The sequence below is a fragment of the Vidua chalybeata genome, chromosome 3, assembly GCF_026979565.1.
Source record: "Vidua chalybeata isolate OUT-0048 chromosome 3, bVidCha1 merged haplotype, whole genome shotgun sequence".
NCBI lineage: Eukaryota > Metazoa > Chordata > Aves > Passeriformes > Viduidae > Vidua > Vidua chalybeata.
Genome location: NC_071532.1, coordinates 21,854,697 through 21,872,175, shown reverse-complemented (window position 1 = coordinate 21,872,175; position 17,479 = coordinate 21,854,697). Strand labels below are relative to the sequence as shown.

At 42.7% G+C, this 17,479-nt stretch overlaps 1 protein-coding gene across 4 annotated transcripts; it reads left to right on the top strand.

Moving 5' to 3' along the window:
• Nucleotides 1-90: 90 nt before the first annotated feature.
• On the top strand, nt 91-17,479 carry BROX (BRO1 domain and CAAX motif containing). 4 transcript variants are annotated; one of them, XR_008430009.1, is made up of 13 exons: nt 91-152; nt 2,052-2,182; nt 2,823-2,929; nt 4,433-4,529; nt 5,853-5,948; nt 6,593-6,665; nt 6,992-7,097; nt 7,644-7,733; nt 8,457-8,542; nt 8,794-8,867; nt 9,856-9,937; nt 10,955-11,105; nt 12,480-12,569. XR_008430009.1 is itself a non-coding variant. In XM_053938543.1 (13 exons), exons 2-13 carry the CDS (start codon nt 2,082-2,084, stop codon nt 13,178-13,180), a joined length of 1,236 nt encoding a protein of 411 aa, XP_053794518.1. In that variant the 5' UTR covers nt 91-152; nt 2,052-2,081; the 3' UTR covers nt 13,181-17,479. The 4 variants fall into 4 exon arrangements, 3 of the variants coding, with proteins under 3 accessions (XP_053794518.1, XP_053794520.1, XP_053794519.1); XM_053938543.1 differs by lacking the exon at nt 8,794-8,867 and adding an exon at nt 13,094-17,479 and having other exon boundaries at nt 12,480-12,639; XM_053938544.1 differs by lacking the exons at nt 91-152; nt 8,794-8,867 and adding exons at nt 588-648; nt 13,094-17,479 and having other exon boundaries at nt 12,480-12,639.

Here is a 17,479-nt window from a genome sequence, read left to right as displayed (position 1 = left end):
TCGCTACCGAGGCGAGAGCGCCACTTCCGCCCCGGTACCTGTCATGGCGCCGGTCACGTGCGCACGGGCGGGGCCCGGGCGGGGCCGTTCCGCTCCTCCCTCCGCTCCGCCCTCCGCTCCCGGCCGTGCCGCCGCCGCAGGCCCGCCCCCAGGTAAGCCCCGGCGCCCCCCCTGCAGCACCGCAGGCGGCTCTCGCCCCTCGGGGAGGGCAGGTGCCGCTGCTGGTTTGCTGGCGTCCCCGCTCCCGCCGGTGTTGGTGGCGTCTGGGGGTCCTTCCCGCCGGAGGACTGTGGGCCCCGGTCTCGCCGGCGGCCGCTGTCCCGGGGGGACGCCCGACAGCCGCGGGGCTGTTGTTGGCGACGGCGGCCCGGGGACTCCGGTGGGGAGGAGGGCGAGCGGCGGGGTCGATGCGATCGGCCGCGATGGGGCGGTACCATCGGCTCTCGGCTGGCGCTGCCTGCGGCGGCGGGCGCGTGACGCACCGCCGGGAGCGGCGGGGCCGGGCCGGGGTCCCGCGGCCTCGGGATCCTCTCAGGGACCGTCCCGGGCCGGGCCGCGACACCGCGGGGACAGCAGCGCTGCGCGGGTGGGTGGGCACGGCGCGACGGCCGCTGGCCTGACGGACGGGCCCCGGGAGGTGCCGGCACGGTAAGCACGGCGCGATAGGTGCCGACGCGATAAACGAGCCCCCCCCCTGCTCGGTCAGGAGGGTCTGGGCAGTGCCGGGGAGTCAGTGCTGGCTGACCTTCTTGGGTCTGTTTTGCTTTTGTTTGTTTGTTTCAGCAAAGCTGCAGAGTGTGTTTCTAGGGATGAACTGAAGGGATTCCAAAAGGACCTCGGGATGATGGAGGTCCTGGCGGGTCTCCGGTCCCGCGTCCTGCTCACAGCAGGGACAGCTCCGAGGTCAATCCAGCGGCTCGCGGCTTTGTCCCGCGGAGTCTGGAAAGCCTTTGAGGATGGAGAGCACACAACTTGCTTCTCAGTTTCTCTGTCCTCATGGTGATCTTTTAGGGCCCTCCCATCTTCAGGATGTGCCCATTATGTTCTATCACCACACACTGCCGTTGTAAAACTCACTGCAATGCTTGTGTTATATTTGGCTGCTGAAATTGAAGCGAAAGAAAAGAGAGAGTAGGGTTTATCTCTGCTCTCTCAGCCTTCCAGGTCTGATACACGTGTGTAAATAGATCCATGTTTTCAGTCAGGGTTTGTGGTTGCAGGTTCGTTTATACCAAAGGCTCCCAAATACAAGTTATTCACAGATAGACGAGACACAGTATAATGATCTCAGTGAATTGAGATTTAGCCTGGAAAAGAGGAAGGAGGCTCAGAGATGACCTTATCAGTCCCTACAACTCCCTGAAAGAAGGTTGTGGCAAGTTGGGGATCAGCCTCTTCTTCCAGGTATCAAGTGACAGGATGAGAGGAAGTGGCCTCACGCTGTGCCAAAGGAGGTTCAGGTTTTGCATTAGGAAGAATTTCTTCACAGAAGGAGTTGTTAAACATTGGAATGAGCTGCCCAGGGAGGTGCTGGAGTCACCCACCTCCATCCCTGGAGGTGTTTAAGGAAAGGCTGGACATGTCACTCAGTGCCATGGTTAATTGACATGGTAGTGTTGTCACAAAGGTTGGGCTCGGTAATCTCAGGGTCTTTTCCAACTCAATTGATTCTGTAATTCTGAGATATTTCTCATGTAATTTACAGATATGTTCAGCCTTATGCACGAGGTAACAAATGTGGAGGTTTTTTTCCTAGCAATGTGTGTGCTCACATAGAGCAAAGTAGGTGGTAGCTTTTTGCCTAACTTAAAATAGTTGCCTCAGAAAGCATTTGTATTTCAAGAGAGTGCAATTCTCACACAAAGCACATGGATGATGAGTACAAGGCATATGGAAGCTTGGCATTTCAAATGGGAAAAAAAAAATTGCAAATTAATTTCCTGCCTAGTTGTTTACATTTGGAATATGTTTCTGTGAGCAGAGGAGCAGGACATCTGCAGCACCTCAGTTGTACCTGTTCCTGCAGCTGTTCTTTCCTTTCCGCTCCGTAGGTTTGGCATAAACAACATTACAGGAAGAAAATGACCCACTGGTTCCATCGCAACCCTCTGAAGGCTACAGCTCCCGTTTCATTTAATTATTATGGGGTAGCCACCACTCCAGCTGCAACAAAGGTTTGCAAGTAAGTGTACTTGGGACTGGCTTTACTCTGCCTCTTATGGTTTGGGGGACATCCTTAAATGTAATGGTTGCTCTTCAGTTTTTGAACTGAAGATGACTAGAGATGTGTAGGCAGGGAGGCAGTAAGACACTGCTAGCATTGAACATTTGCTTACAGAGAATGAATTCTCCAGTTTTCTAGTCTCTGAGTGCACAGCAAGGCCAATTACAACAATGCAGAGGCAAAAGACTAAACACTTCATTGTCTTTCTGATGACTGTGCATTCCTCTGCAAAAGACTGCTTAATTTCCATAAGTGGATAGGGCCTGACTGTTCTGCTGTGGATAGGAATGTAATGAAAAGGGATCTCAGCCTATTTTGCAGATCTATTCTTATCTCTTCATCTCATCATCCCATTCTAATGTTGAAGAATATTCCTGCTTGTTACTTCCCTTTCCTCTCTGTGCACCCAACCTCTTGGTAGCTAAAGGCACAGTTATTTTAGTTAGTGCTAGAACAGTAGATTGAGTACTCATTATCCACTGCTGTGTGTCCAGTCATATGTATCCAGAGGAGAAAGGAAGAGTTTCCTGTATTAGTACATTTTTAAATAAGATTTCTGATGTTTTTCTTTTCTTTTGTTTTTTCTCCTCTCATTTAGTGACTTACGGTTATCTCGAACACGGCTATTGGAGCTGTTTACAGACTCGAGTTGTAATCCAGAAATGATGAAGAATGCAGCTGACTTGTACTTCTCACTCCTGCAAGGTAGGGAGATTTATTAGCAGTACTAATAATTAATCAAGAGAAGTATCAGTTCAATTTTAATGTCACTTCTCAGAATTGTTAATTGTGCTGATCTCCTGTAAAGAAGCTTTGCGCTTCTCAGGAAGGAGAGTATCTTCATGGGTTCTGTGCTTGATACCAGTGCTAGCTGCTCACCAGGCCTCTTCTCCAAGTTTCAGTGTCCTTTGTGACCCTGCCAGTACTAAGTGCTGGCAGCCCTGCCCTCCTTCCCTTAACCTTATTCTGCTTCCTGTTGGAGGAGAAAATGTGTGTTTGTCTTTTAGGCGGTGGTGAGTTGCTCCCTAAGTACAAATTGAGTCTATTAATTAGTTGATATAATTTACTATTCAGTGTAAACTGCTGGTTTGTCTAATACTAGACCATAAACTTGTTGCAAGTTGACCTTCTACTGCTGCTTGTCTTAGGTGTGTGTATATATATAGGTGCTCATTAGTATGGTATCTGCATTTTCAGTAGATGGTTCAGCTGTGCTGACACATTCCTTTGAAACCTTCCTTCTGCCAATATTTGGGTAACTGTCTCTTAGCAGTCAGGTGCTCAGCCAGGTTTCTTAGGACTGAGTTTTCAGGAATCAGCTGATTCCTGGAAAGTGGGATCTTTCAGCTGTGGGAAGTAAATGTTGGTTTAGTGAGCTCCTGGGAGGTTGTAAGCTAATGTCACATCTAAAGGTCAGATAAGAATCCCTGTTGCAACAGTCAAGATTTGGAGAGTTTCTTCAGGAAAATATGCTTGGGCACTAAAATCTTCTGCATGCAAAAGGAACAAGTATTTTCTGATTTTATAAACATGTGACACATTGATAGGTGTAGCCCCAGTAGCTGCTATGGCACGCTCTTGACAGTCTGTAAGACCTGATCAGACCAAGGCCCTTCTTTAGCATCCCTAAAAAATTCCTGGGTCTGCATATGCTAGGATTTGAACGTCCCATAGCATGAGCTTCATCCCACTAACTGCTGTTTTCTGGGCTACTAGACATAAAGAACCAGTTTCCTGTAGCCCTGGAGATAGATGATGACTAGTTGAGCCCATGCTTAGAAACCCTTTTCCCTCTCCCTGTTGACCAGGCAGCTTTTCCTGGAATTTCCTGGTTGCCACTATGGTGGCAGAGACAGCCACTCACTCTCCTTGAACAACCTCAGCCATCCTGTACCTGGGCCAGTCCCACTCCCAACTTGTCACCATATGGGACATGCAGACATCTGCCAGGTTTTCCTTGAGCAGGCAAGATTCTCAGAATTGAGTTGGTAACATGCTGGGCAAGCAGTTTCGTGGAGTAGCCGGTTGGTTTTATCCACATTTTGTTCTCAAGATACTGAGGAATAAAAACCCCAGGAAGCAACATGGGGTTTTGAGGGGTTCAGCAAGAAACATTCCTTTATCTATATCTGTATTCGTGTTGATCCATCTCCTTCATTACTCATTTCTGTTTCCTACTTTGAGATTGCCTGTTTTATTATTCCATAGGTTTTATCCTTTCACTGGATGACTCTTCCCAAGAGTGCAAGTTGAGATATATTCAGAATTTCAAGTGGACAGACACGTTACAAGGACAAGTCCCGAGGTGCGTGTGCTTTTCTGGGTGCGGGGTATGCAGCTGCTCTCTGCTGCTCTGTTATACACGTGCACCTGTGCCAGCACAGGCCTGAAGGGAAACAGAAATACAGCAAGGTCTTGAACACAAAATAGTTCCTAAAAAGGTGTTGCTGTGTTTTTGGTAACTTCTGTACTGTGTTAGGTGTTCTGAAGTGTGCATGGCCTTTATGTAAAGCTGTGAGAATGCACAATAACGTTAGAAGGATCCATTGGGTCTCAGTTGATCTACAAAACTGAACCTGCAGTTGTCTAGAGCAGTACAAAGAAGAGCTTTGAGGGTATTAGTGAGTTGAGCATGGTAACAAAGCTCACTGCAGTTTAAAACTTAATTTGACACTATTGTCTGACCAGGAACTTCTGTGTGTTTGGAGGTCCCAGTGTTACTGAAGATCTGATTTTGTTCTTGTCCTCTGAAGCTCTGAGTACGTGTCCTCTTGGTTCAAACAAACAAATCATCTGTTTCCAGGAGGAATACAGATCTGTAACTTTCTGAATTATTCACTTGTCTCTTGCTGTTGGAGGTAATTGTGTTGTATAGTCATGCCTACAAATTTGTCAGGCTTTAGCTAGAAGTGCTTGACCTCCTCAAAGCTTTAATTCCCCATGGAAGAAAATCTGTTGATTAGGACTTTCTTCTAATTTTCTCACGGTCATACACACTTGTACTTGTGCCAGCATTAGTCTTCCCACTCCCACATCTTTCTTTTTAAAAGGTTTGCTAGTTCCTAAGCTAAACTGAGCTTGTGGTTGCAAGTTCGGTATTTTCAAAGACTCTCTTTTTAGCTTTTGAAATGTCCTGCTATTTGCACATGCTGTTTGTCTGCAGTTACATAAATAATTGCAGTAACATTCATTTGAGAGAGTTATAACAGACTCTGACTTATTAATTTAGCAGTACAACTTTAAAGTGGACATTCCAGGGCAAAGCTTTCCACAAAATGTGCAATTAAAAAAAAAAAAGAGAGATGGAAAAATGTCAGCCACACCCAAAGCTAAACAAATCTCAAGGTACAGTTTTAAAATAAAAGTTCCCAAAAGGGAAGGGTGGGTATCTGAATGTGGGAGATTCTAGATTCTGAGTTCTTAAAGGAAATAAGTAAAAAAATGCAAGTCTCTCTTAGGCAGTTCAGCAAGTAGGAGGTTCGGAATTGGAAATTGTTGACATCTTAAATGAAAAATGCTCTATGGAGAGAAATGTTGACTTTTGCTATGTGAACTATCAGCAGAGAAAGATGTGAGAGCAAAACTGAATGCATTAAGTTTTCGGGGGTTTTTGTCTGTCTTTCTTTAGTGCCCAGCAGGATGCAGTGTTTGAACTGGTTTCCATGGGATTTAATGTAGCTCTATGGTACACAAAATATGCATCAAGACTCGCTGGAAAAGAAGAGTAAGTGGTTTTCTTTTCTTAACAATTCTGCTGCAGCAATATTCCACCAAAGATTTAGCAGCTTCTGGGGGTTGTCTGCTATAGGAAATGTCCAGCTCAGACAGAGGAGTTCCAGGAGGCAGTTGGTCTTTACACAGAAGCACTTCAATCCCTTCTTGCCTCTGTAAACCAAGTGCAGTAGTACCACATGACTGTGATACAGAGAAAGTGTCAGTTGTCAATAAACCTTCATCAGTCCCCCTCTAAATGTCCAGGTACAAAACTGAGATTCTTAAAATCACAGCTCTGCTGATGTTGAACCCTACAGACTTCTAAATCCTTGGCTTCTAACACTGAGGTTGCCTTTTACTTGAGAGTCATCACAGGATCTTACATTTCATTTTTTTTCAAGCGAGTTCTATAAGATTATTTCATGATTGGACACTGTAAGAAACTCCTTTACTCTGAGGGTAGCACATCTGTGGGACAGGTCACAGAATTAGTGGGCTCTCGATTCTTGAAGGATTTAAGATTCATCTAGACAAAGCCATAACTGACCTGATTTGCTGTTGCCAAATGTAGTGCCCCAAAGTAGGAGGTGGCACTAAATGACACTTAGAGTCCCTTTCTAATTATAATTTTACCGATTCATTCTATTTTCTCAGTATAACAGAAGATGAAGCAAAAGATGTTCACCGCAGCCTGAAGATAGCAGCTGGGATTTTTAAACACCTGAAGGTAGAAGGACTTTGTTTGCTGTCTGTTCTTTGAGGTGTCTCCAAGTACTCAACTTTTTGTCTTAGAGAGGCCTTTGCTATACACACATACCTGAGAGCACCTGAATGATGCGGGAAACAGAAGGGTATTAATATGTTGTGGTACCACTCAATCCCTGCAACTCATTCCCAGTGGCACAGGAAGAGTGGTTTGTCTGTCTGCCCATATCATGTCTACAGTGCTGTCTTGGGACCTTCACTCAGTATGTCCCATCCATTTAGGAATGAGGCACTTGTTTTGCACTGGTATTAGGCCTAAACTAACTCTGAGACTTGCTCTGTATTTAGGAAAGTCACATTCCAAAATTGATTACACCTGTGGAAAAGGGAAGAGATTTAGAAGCTCGACTCATAGACTCCTACATCATACAGTGTCAAGCTGAAGCTCAAGAAGGTATCTTCAAATATACATTGTTTGGGTGTGGGAAATGACACTGTGGGTCACTGCTGTCTCATGAATTCTGTTTGGCAGCAAGGCTGTGGGTTTTTTATTCTCCTGAAGTACTGTGGCATAGTGGGGCGAGTTGCTTTTAAAGAAAATTGCATTGCAATTATAGAAGGAAAATGCAAAAATCAGTCTGATATTAAAATTGTAATATGGAATATCTTTCACTTTGGAAGAACTTGTATGTAGCACTACTTCTTTTTCTTACTTTTTCCTTTCACCACCATGCTTACCTAACAGAAATTCCCAGTTCCTTTACTTTAAAATATGTGCAGCTTCTGTTTATTAGCTAATCTTAAGGCTAACGTTCCTTCAGTTTTTTTGTTAAATTGGAATCAATATATCCAAGAAACAATCTGTCTTTATTCTGCTGTTGCTTGACTGCACATCTATTTTCTGTTCATGCAGGGGTTTTAAAACCCTAAGTGCCTCTGCTGATTTGATGTGATGGGACATTTCAATTAAACTTAAACCTGGTGTGGAACTATTTTTCAGTGACAATTGCTCGGGCTATTGAGCTTAAACACAATCCAGGCCTAATAGCTGCTCTTGCTTATGAAACAGCCAACTTCTACCAAAAAGCTGGTGAGTGTCTTGTTTCGTGTCCTTAGTGACTTGGTTTATGCACTCTTGCCAGCAGATATACTTAACCCACTCATAAATTGCAATATCAATGCTGTTCGCAGTGAATATGGAGTGTGTATTTAGCTTCTATTTAGCACATTTAAGGCTTCAGTTATCAGCATGTATTTTGATAAGGCTTTTCGGTTTTGTGGGAATCTTTTTCTGTAGCTGATGGTAGGAAACATTAGTGAAGGAAAACAGACTAGCAGCAGACAAATGGCCTGATGTCAGTGGAGTGTGTTCCAGCTGCATTTGGGCAGCAGATCATGATGCAGAGCATGGAGAGTGGAGTGGGTTCATTATGTGCCACCTTCCAGAAGAGTAAAATGATCTCTGGGACTACTGAGGCAAGTGGGAGAAGTGCAGGAGTATGGGAGTCACTACTGGAACTTAAACTAGGAACAAGCTTTGAACAATGCTGCCTAAACATACTTAAAGAAATAGTCATCCACACTTAGTGGACAGCAGTTTCAGGGATTCTGGGGACAACTGCATGATAGCTGCAAATTTTTGGGGTTTTTCTCATGGTTTTTCTGTGCTTTTGCAGGAGGAATTTTTGTCCCTTTTTTCTGGATACTTTATAGTAGGAGCTATTGCTAAGTTTAAGAATTCTGGTTTTTTAATGTGTTTGGGATTTTTCTTTTTGGAAATGTATTAAGAATAACTTTACATATGTGTTTACAGATCAAACATTATCCAGTTTGGATCCAACCTATGCAGGTAAATGGAGGAAGTACTTAAACTTGAAGAGCTGTTTCTATATGGCCTACGTAAGTACTTTGGGTGGCAGCAGTCACAGCTTGTTGTCTGTCTGCCAAGGGCTGCATAGGGAATGGGAGCTAAGTATTGCCTTGGCTTTCTTTGCATACTGTGAAGAGGAATTGTGCAGTGTCAGTGACATTTGAACTGTTTTTGTGGAGCCAAATGAAATTGCAGCAGTGTGGATTTGTTGTGATCACAGATCTTTAATTGAAGCCATTCAGGTTGAGCATAATGGTGCTCTCTGTTGTCTACATCACAGTCTGATCCTAGGCACAGTTCAGAGCTGAGCATCTTTATGAAGGTCCTGAAAGAAACTGCATCAAGTACCAAAAGGTACCATTCCAAGAGCTGTCCCCCTCTGCCTGATGGATCTCCTAGCAAGTACTGTAGTGCCCTTGAGATCTTCATCTGCTCCATTTGCTGTGTCTCGTAGCCTGCCACAGCCAGTAATTTGTCTTTTTTATCCTGTACAAAAGGCCCAAGTTAAGCAGTTTACATAATTGTCTTTCTCTTAGGCTGAACCTGTAGCTAAAATCTGCTTGCCTTATTAGCGGGTTTGAGAGGTGAGAGAGGGTCAGAGTTGTGTACTTCCCTTTTTTTAAATTTGAGTGATCTGGGCAGTGGTTTAGATAGATTTGTACTGTGAGAACAGACACTAAAGGAAGGGGGGCAAGGTGGGCATTAGTTGATGGGATTGTTCCTTCACCTGTTTTATTTACTAGTTAAACTCAGTTCCTGGTAATAGAACATAGGCAATTCAGTTCTCACTGGAATACAATAACACCTTCAAGCACAGGTGTGAAGGAAGGGGACTTTTTGGGGGTGGAAAAGGTATTTGGACTATGACAAAATATCTCAGACAGCAGAACACTTCATCTCTTCCAGATTCAGTGATGTTTGTCGCAGATGGAGTTTTTGAATAGTTCAGGTAGTTTCAGTTTTCAGTCTTAGCTTTGTAAACTTGCCTGGGGTTCATTGTCTCTCTGTGCTGGGGCTTGATGCTGCACACTGCTACAGTGAGAGCTGGGCTGGCCTGTGTGCCAGTGCTTCAGGTCAAACAGCTTTGTGCAGCTCAGTTACTCTTGGCTAGAGCTAAGACAGCTCAGTTCAAACCAAGTGGTTGTGGTTCTGGTTCACAGTGTTCATGTTGAACTGCATTATTGGCTCAGTGAATGCTGCTTTGACTTGGATTCTCCAGCTGTCAACTACCTGCAGGGAATGGCAGCTTCAAAGAGCTGCAGCTGCTGTAGGGAGCAGGAGAAAGGGATTGGTGCAGGAAGTGCCCAGTGATGTTGGTAATGATTTTGTCCTCTCCCATCAGGCATACTGTTACCATGGCCAGACTTTGCTGGCAAGTGATAAATGTGGGGAAGCAATCAGATCTCTGCAGGAATCAGAAAAATGTAAGTGTGGTTGAGACTGGAGTACAGGGTCTGATGATGTCATGCCTGTTCTGTTTTGCTGTATTGTGTTAATTTGCTCTCCCATAAAGATTTAATCTGTCACCTGATGGAAATCCAGCACACCTTTGAAAAGAGATAGTGTTTTGGTTTTTTTTTTGTCTTACCAAATACTGTCTTTCATAACATTTCTGCAGAAAATTTTCATCTTCACTTCTTAGCCTGGCTTAAAGACTGGCTTTGAGCTGCCTGCAATACACAGTGTAAAAACCAATGGTCTGGTCATCCTGTTTTCTGGTCTATATGTTAGAGTAGTGCAGCCATTTCTGCTTTGGAGGTTAAATAGTAAATCTAGATCATGCTTGTTTATTTTTAAACACTTTCAGTAACTTACTTATTTTCTATTCATTTGAAAGGTATATTCAGGCACGTTTGCAGTAGTCCAAGGTCTTCTGCCCAGACTTCTCTCTTCAAAGCTATTTCTACTCCTGGCCTGCCACTGCATAACTTTACTGCAATGTATAAAAATGCTCAAATCTTCAAAGTGGAAACTTTTATATTAGTTTTAAAAATAAATTGAAAAATTATTAAGAGTAAACTAAGTTGGATTTCTTGGAGTAAAATGAATACTGCTCTGCTGTTCAGAGAAGAGTGCTTCTTCTCCCACTCCCTCTGTTATTGTTTGGTTTGGGGCATCAGTTGTGTGTGGACACCTTCATACCCTCTGTTTTTCCCTACCATGTGGCACCGTTCTTGGGCTTATTGGTGCATTTTGCCCCACACATAAGAATGCTTTCCTGCATCTTCCCACCAAAAAAAACTATCTTTTTCTTTTCCTGTTCCTAGTCACTTGTTGGCTGCAGTAAATCTTGGCTGTCTTTGAGCTGGTTTGGTTTTGTTTCTAAGAAGAAAGAGGCCTGACTGGATTCAGGTGTCTTCTAAGACTGAAGCACTGTAGAGCAGAACCATGATTTAAGAGGATCATGTAAATAATTTTTGTTTCCTTTCTTTCTTACAAAGTTTTTGCCAAGGCTGAAGCATTGTGCAAAGAATATGGAGAAAGCAAAGGGCCTGGGACTACTGCCAAACCTTCTGGACATCTTTTCTTTAGGAAATTAGGAAGTTTGATTAAGAACACATTAGAAAAATGCCAGAGAGAGAATGGATTCATGTAAGTAATTCATGGTTGGTACAGCACTCTGCATGAAGTGTTATTACCTCATTTGCATTTATTTCAGGATGGGATGGTAAATTTTACTCTCCATTTGTTACATTCCTTTAGGGCATGGCATGTAACTTATAGATGAATTTGCAATTCTCTAATTTTCTCTTGGCAGATTTGCAGTGAGTCTGTGCTGTCCCAATCTATGTCCTGTGCCAGTTCAGCAGGGTGGGCTGGACTGACACCTGGAGAGGTTGAGCAGTTTTCTTCCCTTATTCCTCAGCCACCTGGTTACTTTTCCTTCTGCACAGGACAAAATCTGCTGAAGTTGCTCTAATGCTCTCTTCCTCTCTCCTGGGATCTAGTAGGGAAAAGAGGACAGAGGGGAAAATGGAGAAGACCTGTAGGTGATTCTGCTTTGCAAGCAGGGAAGTCAAAACACGGTGCTGTCTTCAATGAAGATCATGCTTAGGGTGCTAGGAGCTTTACTAGTCCAAGTATAGTTAATATTGTGAATATGGCTTTCTGTTCATTAATGTCCTTCCAAAAATGGTTTGGAAATACCAAGTTTTTATTTCAGTTGAAAATAATCAAGATTAGTTTGTCTTTAGAGTTCTTTTGCTCATTTATTTCTCCTCTTCCCTACTATTACAATTTAGTGTTCCATAATAGGTTTGTTATTTCCATTTTTATGATATTTAAAGACCTGCATAATAGGGGAACTGACTAAATGGAAAGGATGGTCAAGTACATCAAAGTGAACTGCTTATAGGAAGAGAAATGCTCTGCTTTGGTTCAAATACCCATTGTCAGAGCTTACTACGGAGGTTTCAACACATCTGTGTCCCTCTAGAACAAAACTTGGAAAGAGAAAGCAGTGGCTGTTTTGGGAGAGCTCTGTGCAGCACAGGAAGTGAGGCAGAGTGTGTCAGTGTGTGAGCCCCTGCTGGCCTGCCAAGGGCAGAGGGACACCCCGAGTCAGGCTTTGGGGGGCTACTGTGTTGCTGCTATCCACTGTGGCACATTAGGACTCTTTAGGAAAAGAACTGTCCTCTTCATCTTTGGAAAGTACTTTAAATCCTCTTTTGTATTTTGAAGGGTTTTTTTGGACAAAAGATGCTCTTCTCATTGAAGTACTGGGAATAATGGTTATTAAGTAGGAGAAAACCCGCCACACAATTAGGGAACAAACAACAATACTAGGAAGGAGTTGCTTTTGTTCTTCTTGCTGGCAGAATGTGTGTTAGGCAATGCCTTAATGAAATGGAAGAGAGCAGCAGTGCTTGCCCCTGTGAAAACCTAGATTGTTTTGTTTAGAATTGCAAACAAAACTTGCAGACACGGTGCACTGTATTTTAAATACATTTCTGCATTCTGTTCCAGCTATTTCCAGAAGGTGCCAGCAGAGGCTCCCCAGCTGGAATTGAAAGCAAACTATGGCTTAGTAGAGCCTGTTCCTTTTGAATTTCCTGCTTTGAACACACACTGGACTTCTGAAACAGTTGCAGCATTTGATCTCACCAAGAGGCCAAAGGAGGACACTGTAAGATAATCCCATGTGCTGTTTTTTCCCTCTGGCTTTATTCTGTGTATCATACAGAGTTAGTTTGACTCTTCTGTAACATTCCCCAGCTCAGTGTAGGAAGCAGACACAAGGCTACAACCTAAGCTCATCCTTCTGTTGTGCCAGGGGCAAGTCAATTAACCACTGCCACGCTGCCAGCATCTGGAAAATCAGCTCGTTTTTTGCCAAGTCCTGTAACGTTGCAGCATGCTAGAGAAAGATTATTTTTTAGAAAAGGATTAATTGAAAGATGCTGAAACAGAGAACAGTTGTCTTTTCCCTCTTGCTTGGGGCTTACTCAAAGTTTTCAGCCTTGAAAAGGGAGGGGACTATTAGATTATAACATGTAAAGTTAGCTGTGCATAAATACTGTGCAGACACAGTGGTTTGTACTTGTGGTATTTAGCTGGGTTTTTTTCCTTCTTGTTTGCAGGCTAAACCAAAACCAGATGAAGAAGTAAAACCTCTGAAGGAACCAGATATAAAGCCTCAAAAAGACAGTGGATGCCAGATTTCTTAAATGCCATAAGTGCTTTGAATTCACTTTGAAACTCTATTCGTAGGACTCTGGAGCTTTAGTTCTGATCTCCTTTTTTTGATTCTCCTCTTTTCATTTTGAAGACTAATTTAATTTTCCTTTGTTAATATGTGTCTATCTTGCTTAAGAATGTGATGGATTTCTAGGAGGTTATTTATATCTGATTTATTTTTGATTTCACTGGGATACCATAGAATGAGTGGGCTTAAATGTTCCTATTGTGCCTCTAGGGAGTTTCTTTTTGTGGGTTTAGTTTTACCCACAAATAGTAAAGGAAGTATCATGATTGTAATGCTTAAGGGTTTTTCCATTACCTTATATGCTATATCATGTCCAATTCTGCAAACAGAAGTTTGCATGAAAACTTATATTTATTCAAGTTTTGTCATTCAGGCTTAGCACACTGTTGTGTTTGAATTCACCTAATTGTAGTGAGGGAAGAACTGGGTTTGGTTTGTAACAGTCCTATGGTATTTCACAGGACTTGCACAGAACTTGGGAAACCTCAAGTTCTGCATAACAGGAGCACAATTTAAGTTCTGAAACTATTAGTCTCTGTTCTTTCCTCTATAGATTAGGGTTTTTATGTCAGAATTTGTAGTAAGGAACCTTAGCTTTGTCTGTCCTTTAATCCAACTCCTTTCATATCAAAGTATATCTGAAAGTGATGCAGCAAACAATATGGAATTGCTTAAAAGCAAAGCAGCCCTGTGTCATTCGTTCAGAGTTTTTGAATCTTCAAAACTTTGTTAGGTTTGAAGGCTGCAGACAGTTTTAATCTCATGGCACTGGAATTCCTGAAGCTGTCATGCTAAGGTAATGGATTTGGAAGTAAGTTGCTGTGTTTCCATCTGGGTGGTGTCTGTTAGGAGAGCAGGGAGGAAAGACAAGCTGAAGAGCTGATGGCACAGCTGGGAAGCCAGCTCTAGATTTCCTTTATGCCCTGTGTAAACAGTGCTGCTTCTCAGCTTTTGCAGTTTTGCACTGAAATCAGTTCTTTCTGAAGAAAACTTGTCAGAAGCCAAGCCCAGTCAAGGCTGAGAAAGGATTTTGTAGAACTTGCTGCTTCCATTTCTGCCTGCTGTGGAAAATGTGACAGCATTCTTTAGTGCTGAGCACTGCAAAACGCCCTTGACAACAAAAACATCTTTCTGATTTGCTGCAAATGCAAAGACATGTGATGCATGTGTTGAAGTGAGAGCCTTGCAATCCCTGGGTACCAGTTGCTACATTTCTCTTGGCATGAGAGAGAAACTGAGCAGCCTGACAATGTTCACTCTTCCAACAAACATGATGGCAAATGCACTTACTGTGAAGTAAACTGTAAACACATTCCTCACTTTGTACTCTTTGTTCACCTTCCACCGTGCTATAATTCAATGCTTGTAAAATCCTTAATGGGGCTTGGAGTCACTGAGCTTAGAGAGCAGGTGTGTAACTCCTTGAAAGCCTGTGGAACAAAAGCTGCCAAGGAGGTTAATAGGGAACTCAAGATTCTTCCTGAGATACTGGACCAAGTTAAAAAATTTGTTGATGCAAAAGGCAAAGAGACTTTTAATGCTGGCTGTTGTGGGTTGATCAAATGCAGATCTCCTTGCTTCCCGTGATGGATTTTCTTTCTGTCAGTTCTGCACATAAAACTAAGTGTAAATTGAGCTGAATTTCTTTGGAAGAAGTTTCTGTTCTGCAGGGGCCTAGAGGATAATGAGTATCAAGAAGAATGCATACCTGAAATGGCTCCATTTCTTTGGTGCTGCACGGGGACCTGGAGTATGTTTCATGAAGAGTTACTCAAATCTTTTCCTAACTTGATCAGCTGACTCATTAGACTTCTTGCATTGTTAAAAGACCAGCTTAGGTTTTGCCAGAGTAGAGTGTGGAGCTAGTTTTCTTATAGAGATTTTGATTTTAAAAATGTATTCCAGCTGTAGTAATCAACATTGTTCAGCCTGCCCCCTTTAAGGTTCAAGATACAGTTAACTCAGTTTCATAATCACAATTTTTTTTAGCTACTCATTTTCAGAATTCTTTGTCAATATGTACACATCTCAACTGAATTAGTTTTCTTTCTGTGCAGACTAGATCCTCTTTTCCCTCCTCCCCTCAATTTCCCTTCCATCTGCTACAAACTGTGGCACAGACTTGCCCTCATTTGCTAATGCACATGTAGGTCCTGGGACTCATTTCCAATGCAGCTTTTACCCATGGATGGGTTCCTGTAGAGAAATACCTTAAAATCAAATTAACAAATCATGACTAAGTCGTTCCCAAACATCTTGGTAGGAAAGATTATTTTATGGACTTGGAATTCTTTGGACGCTTTCTCAAACCAAGTGGTTTGTCTGAATCAAGTTCACTGTAAATAGTTTGGGGCATAATCAAGTGAATTGTGTCAGATGATGACATTACTTAAGCCTAGCTGTGTAACCTCTTATGCCATAGCTGTTTCAGTAAATATGTAGTAGTTTAAAAATAGAATAATGGAACAAATTAATTCACTTAACATGTGTTGCTTTTCAAGACAAACTTTGTTTACTTGTAGCTGAAATCCTGTGGCAAACATTGGATGGTTTTGCCAAAAAATAAGAAGCTGGAGACTGTTTAGTTTGCAAAGTAGAGAGAGCTGTGAGGCAATGAGCAGCTTTCTCTTCTGGTTTTGTTGGGTAGTAGCAGGAATTACTGTAAATAGGATATAGATTAACTGTCCAATATGCTTAAGAATATGGGTGAATGAACTGGGAGTTTCAGTGAATCTGGAAACCCAGCAGCCATGTTCTTTCTCTTACAGCTCCCTTTAGTAATTTTTAAGAGTGAGGTATTTTGAATGGTGACTTTTTAATATTCTAATGCTGCAAGAGCCTGTTTTTGTGGCCTCTCTCTGGTTTTAGAGGCTCTCATGGCTAAGCCTGCAAATCTTGTTGGTGTAAATAGTCTTTAAAAATTTGTGCCCCATCTGAAGCAGGACAGAACTGCAGCTGAATAAAATACGGAGTGCTGGGCCCTCTGTTGTTTTGTGCTTTAAGAAAAGCAGTGATTGTCTTTAATCTACTGTAAATCAAACTATTAAGCTCTTTGTAGGATTTCTATTTAAATACCTTCCTCCATGTATTTAAATTAACCTCCTCCATGTTTCGTGTTCCTGAGTTTTCAGTAGTTACTCTCCATCCAGCATGTGACACACCTACATCTGAGGGACTAAACCTGCCCCCTGGATGCAGATGTCTGCCTCCCACTGGATTTGGTAGAGGAGTTTTGCCTGTCAGCCTAGGGATGGTGTTTGGTCACTTGGATGTTCAGCATGGATCCGTGGTGTGTCTGTAACAATGGTAGTCATTTGTACAACAAGCAGGAAAATGGATCTCTGTGTCTGTGTAGAATAGAGACAACTTTGCACTTTAGAATTTTCTTGTCTTGCAAATTTGGTACAACACCATATGCTTGTAAATACTCCTTCCTGTCATTTTGTTGCACTGATTTCAGTACTGTGCTATGGGTAAAGTTTTAATGGGAAACATTACTAAAATGTATTTTTAATTGTCTGTGTGTAAAACAAACTCATGAAGCATATCTCTGCCTTTAGTACTGGGGAGCATGAGAGGAGGCAGTAGCTCATCTGTCTTCCATGGGAATTCCAAGAGGTGAAGACTTTTTGTCTGTTGGCTGCAGGGTGAAACATTTCATCCCATCCCTGTGTCTGGTATCTAAATTGAAGTTTCAGCATTAACATAAATACTGTTCATGCCTATTAATTATCCCTAAAAAGTTTCTGTCTCTAAAGATCACACTTAAGTTACCATAGTAGCATAAGCTGCTTTTTTTTCCTTTTTCTGTGTTTTTTTCTTGTCACTGGCCCAGCTGAGGGAGGAATAAAGCACAGTGTGTAAGACTGGCATGGAAAAGCCCCTGCAGTGTGTACCTGTCTCCAGGCTGTGAGTGCAGTGTAAAGGCCTTTCCACAGTGACCCTTGGTTTGACTCAGACCTTTCCCTGATGACATTCTCAAATTCAGCAAAGGTCCCATGGCAACCCAGGGGACCCTTGATTAGCTTTTTATGTAGGAAGGCCTCCCTCCTTTGGTGTTGGTACCTTCATGGATTACAAGCTTCCAGAAGCCATCCTGTACTCTGAGTAATCCCACTTCAGTGGAATCAGCTCTGAGATCACTGACCAAGCAGCCTTACTTTGTGAAAACAGTCACCATGCAATCTTAAGCTTCATAGTTGAAAATATGTATATAGCCACGAATTTCAGAATACCATTTAAAATAAACAATCTTCAAGTA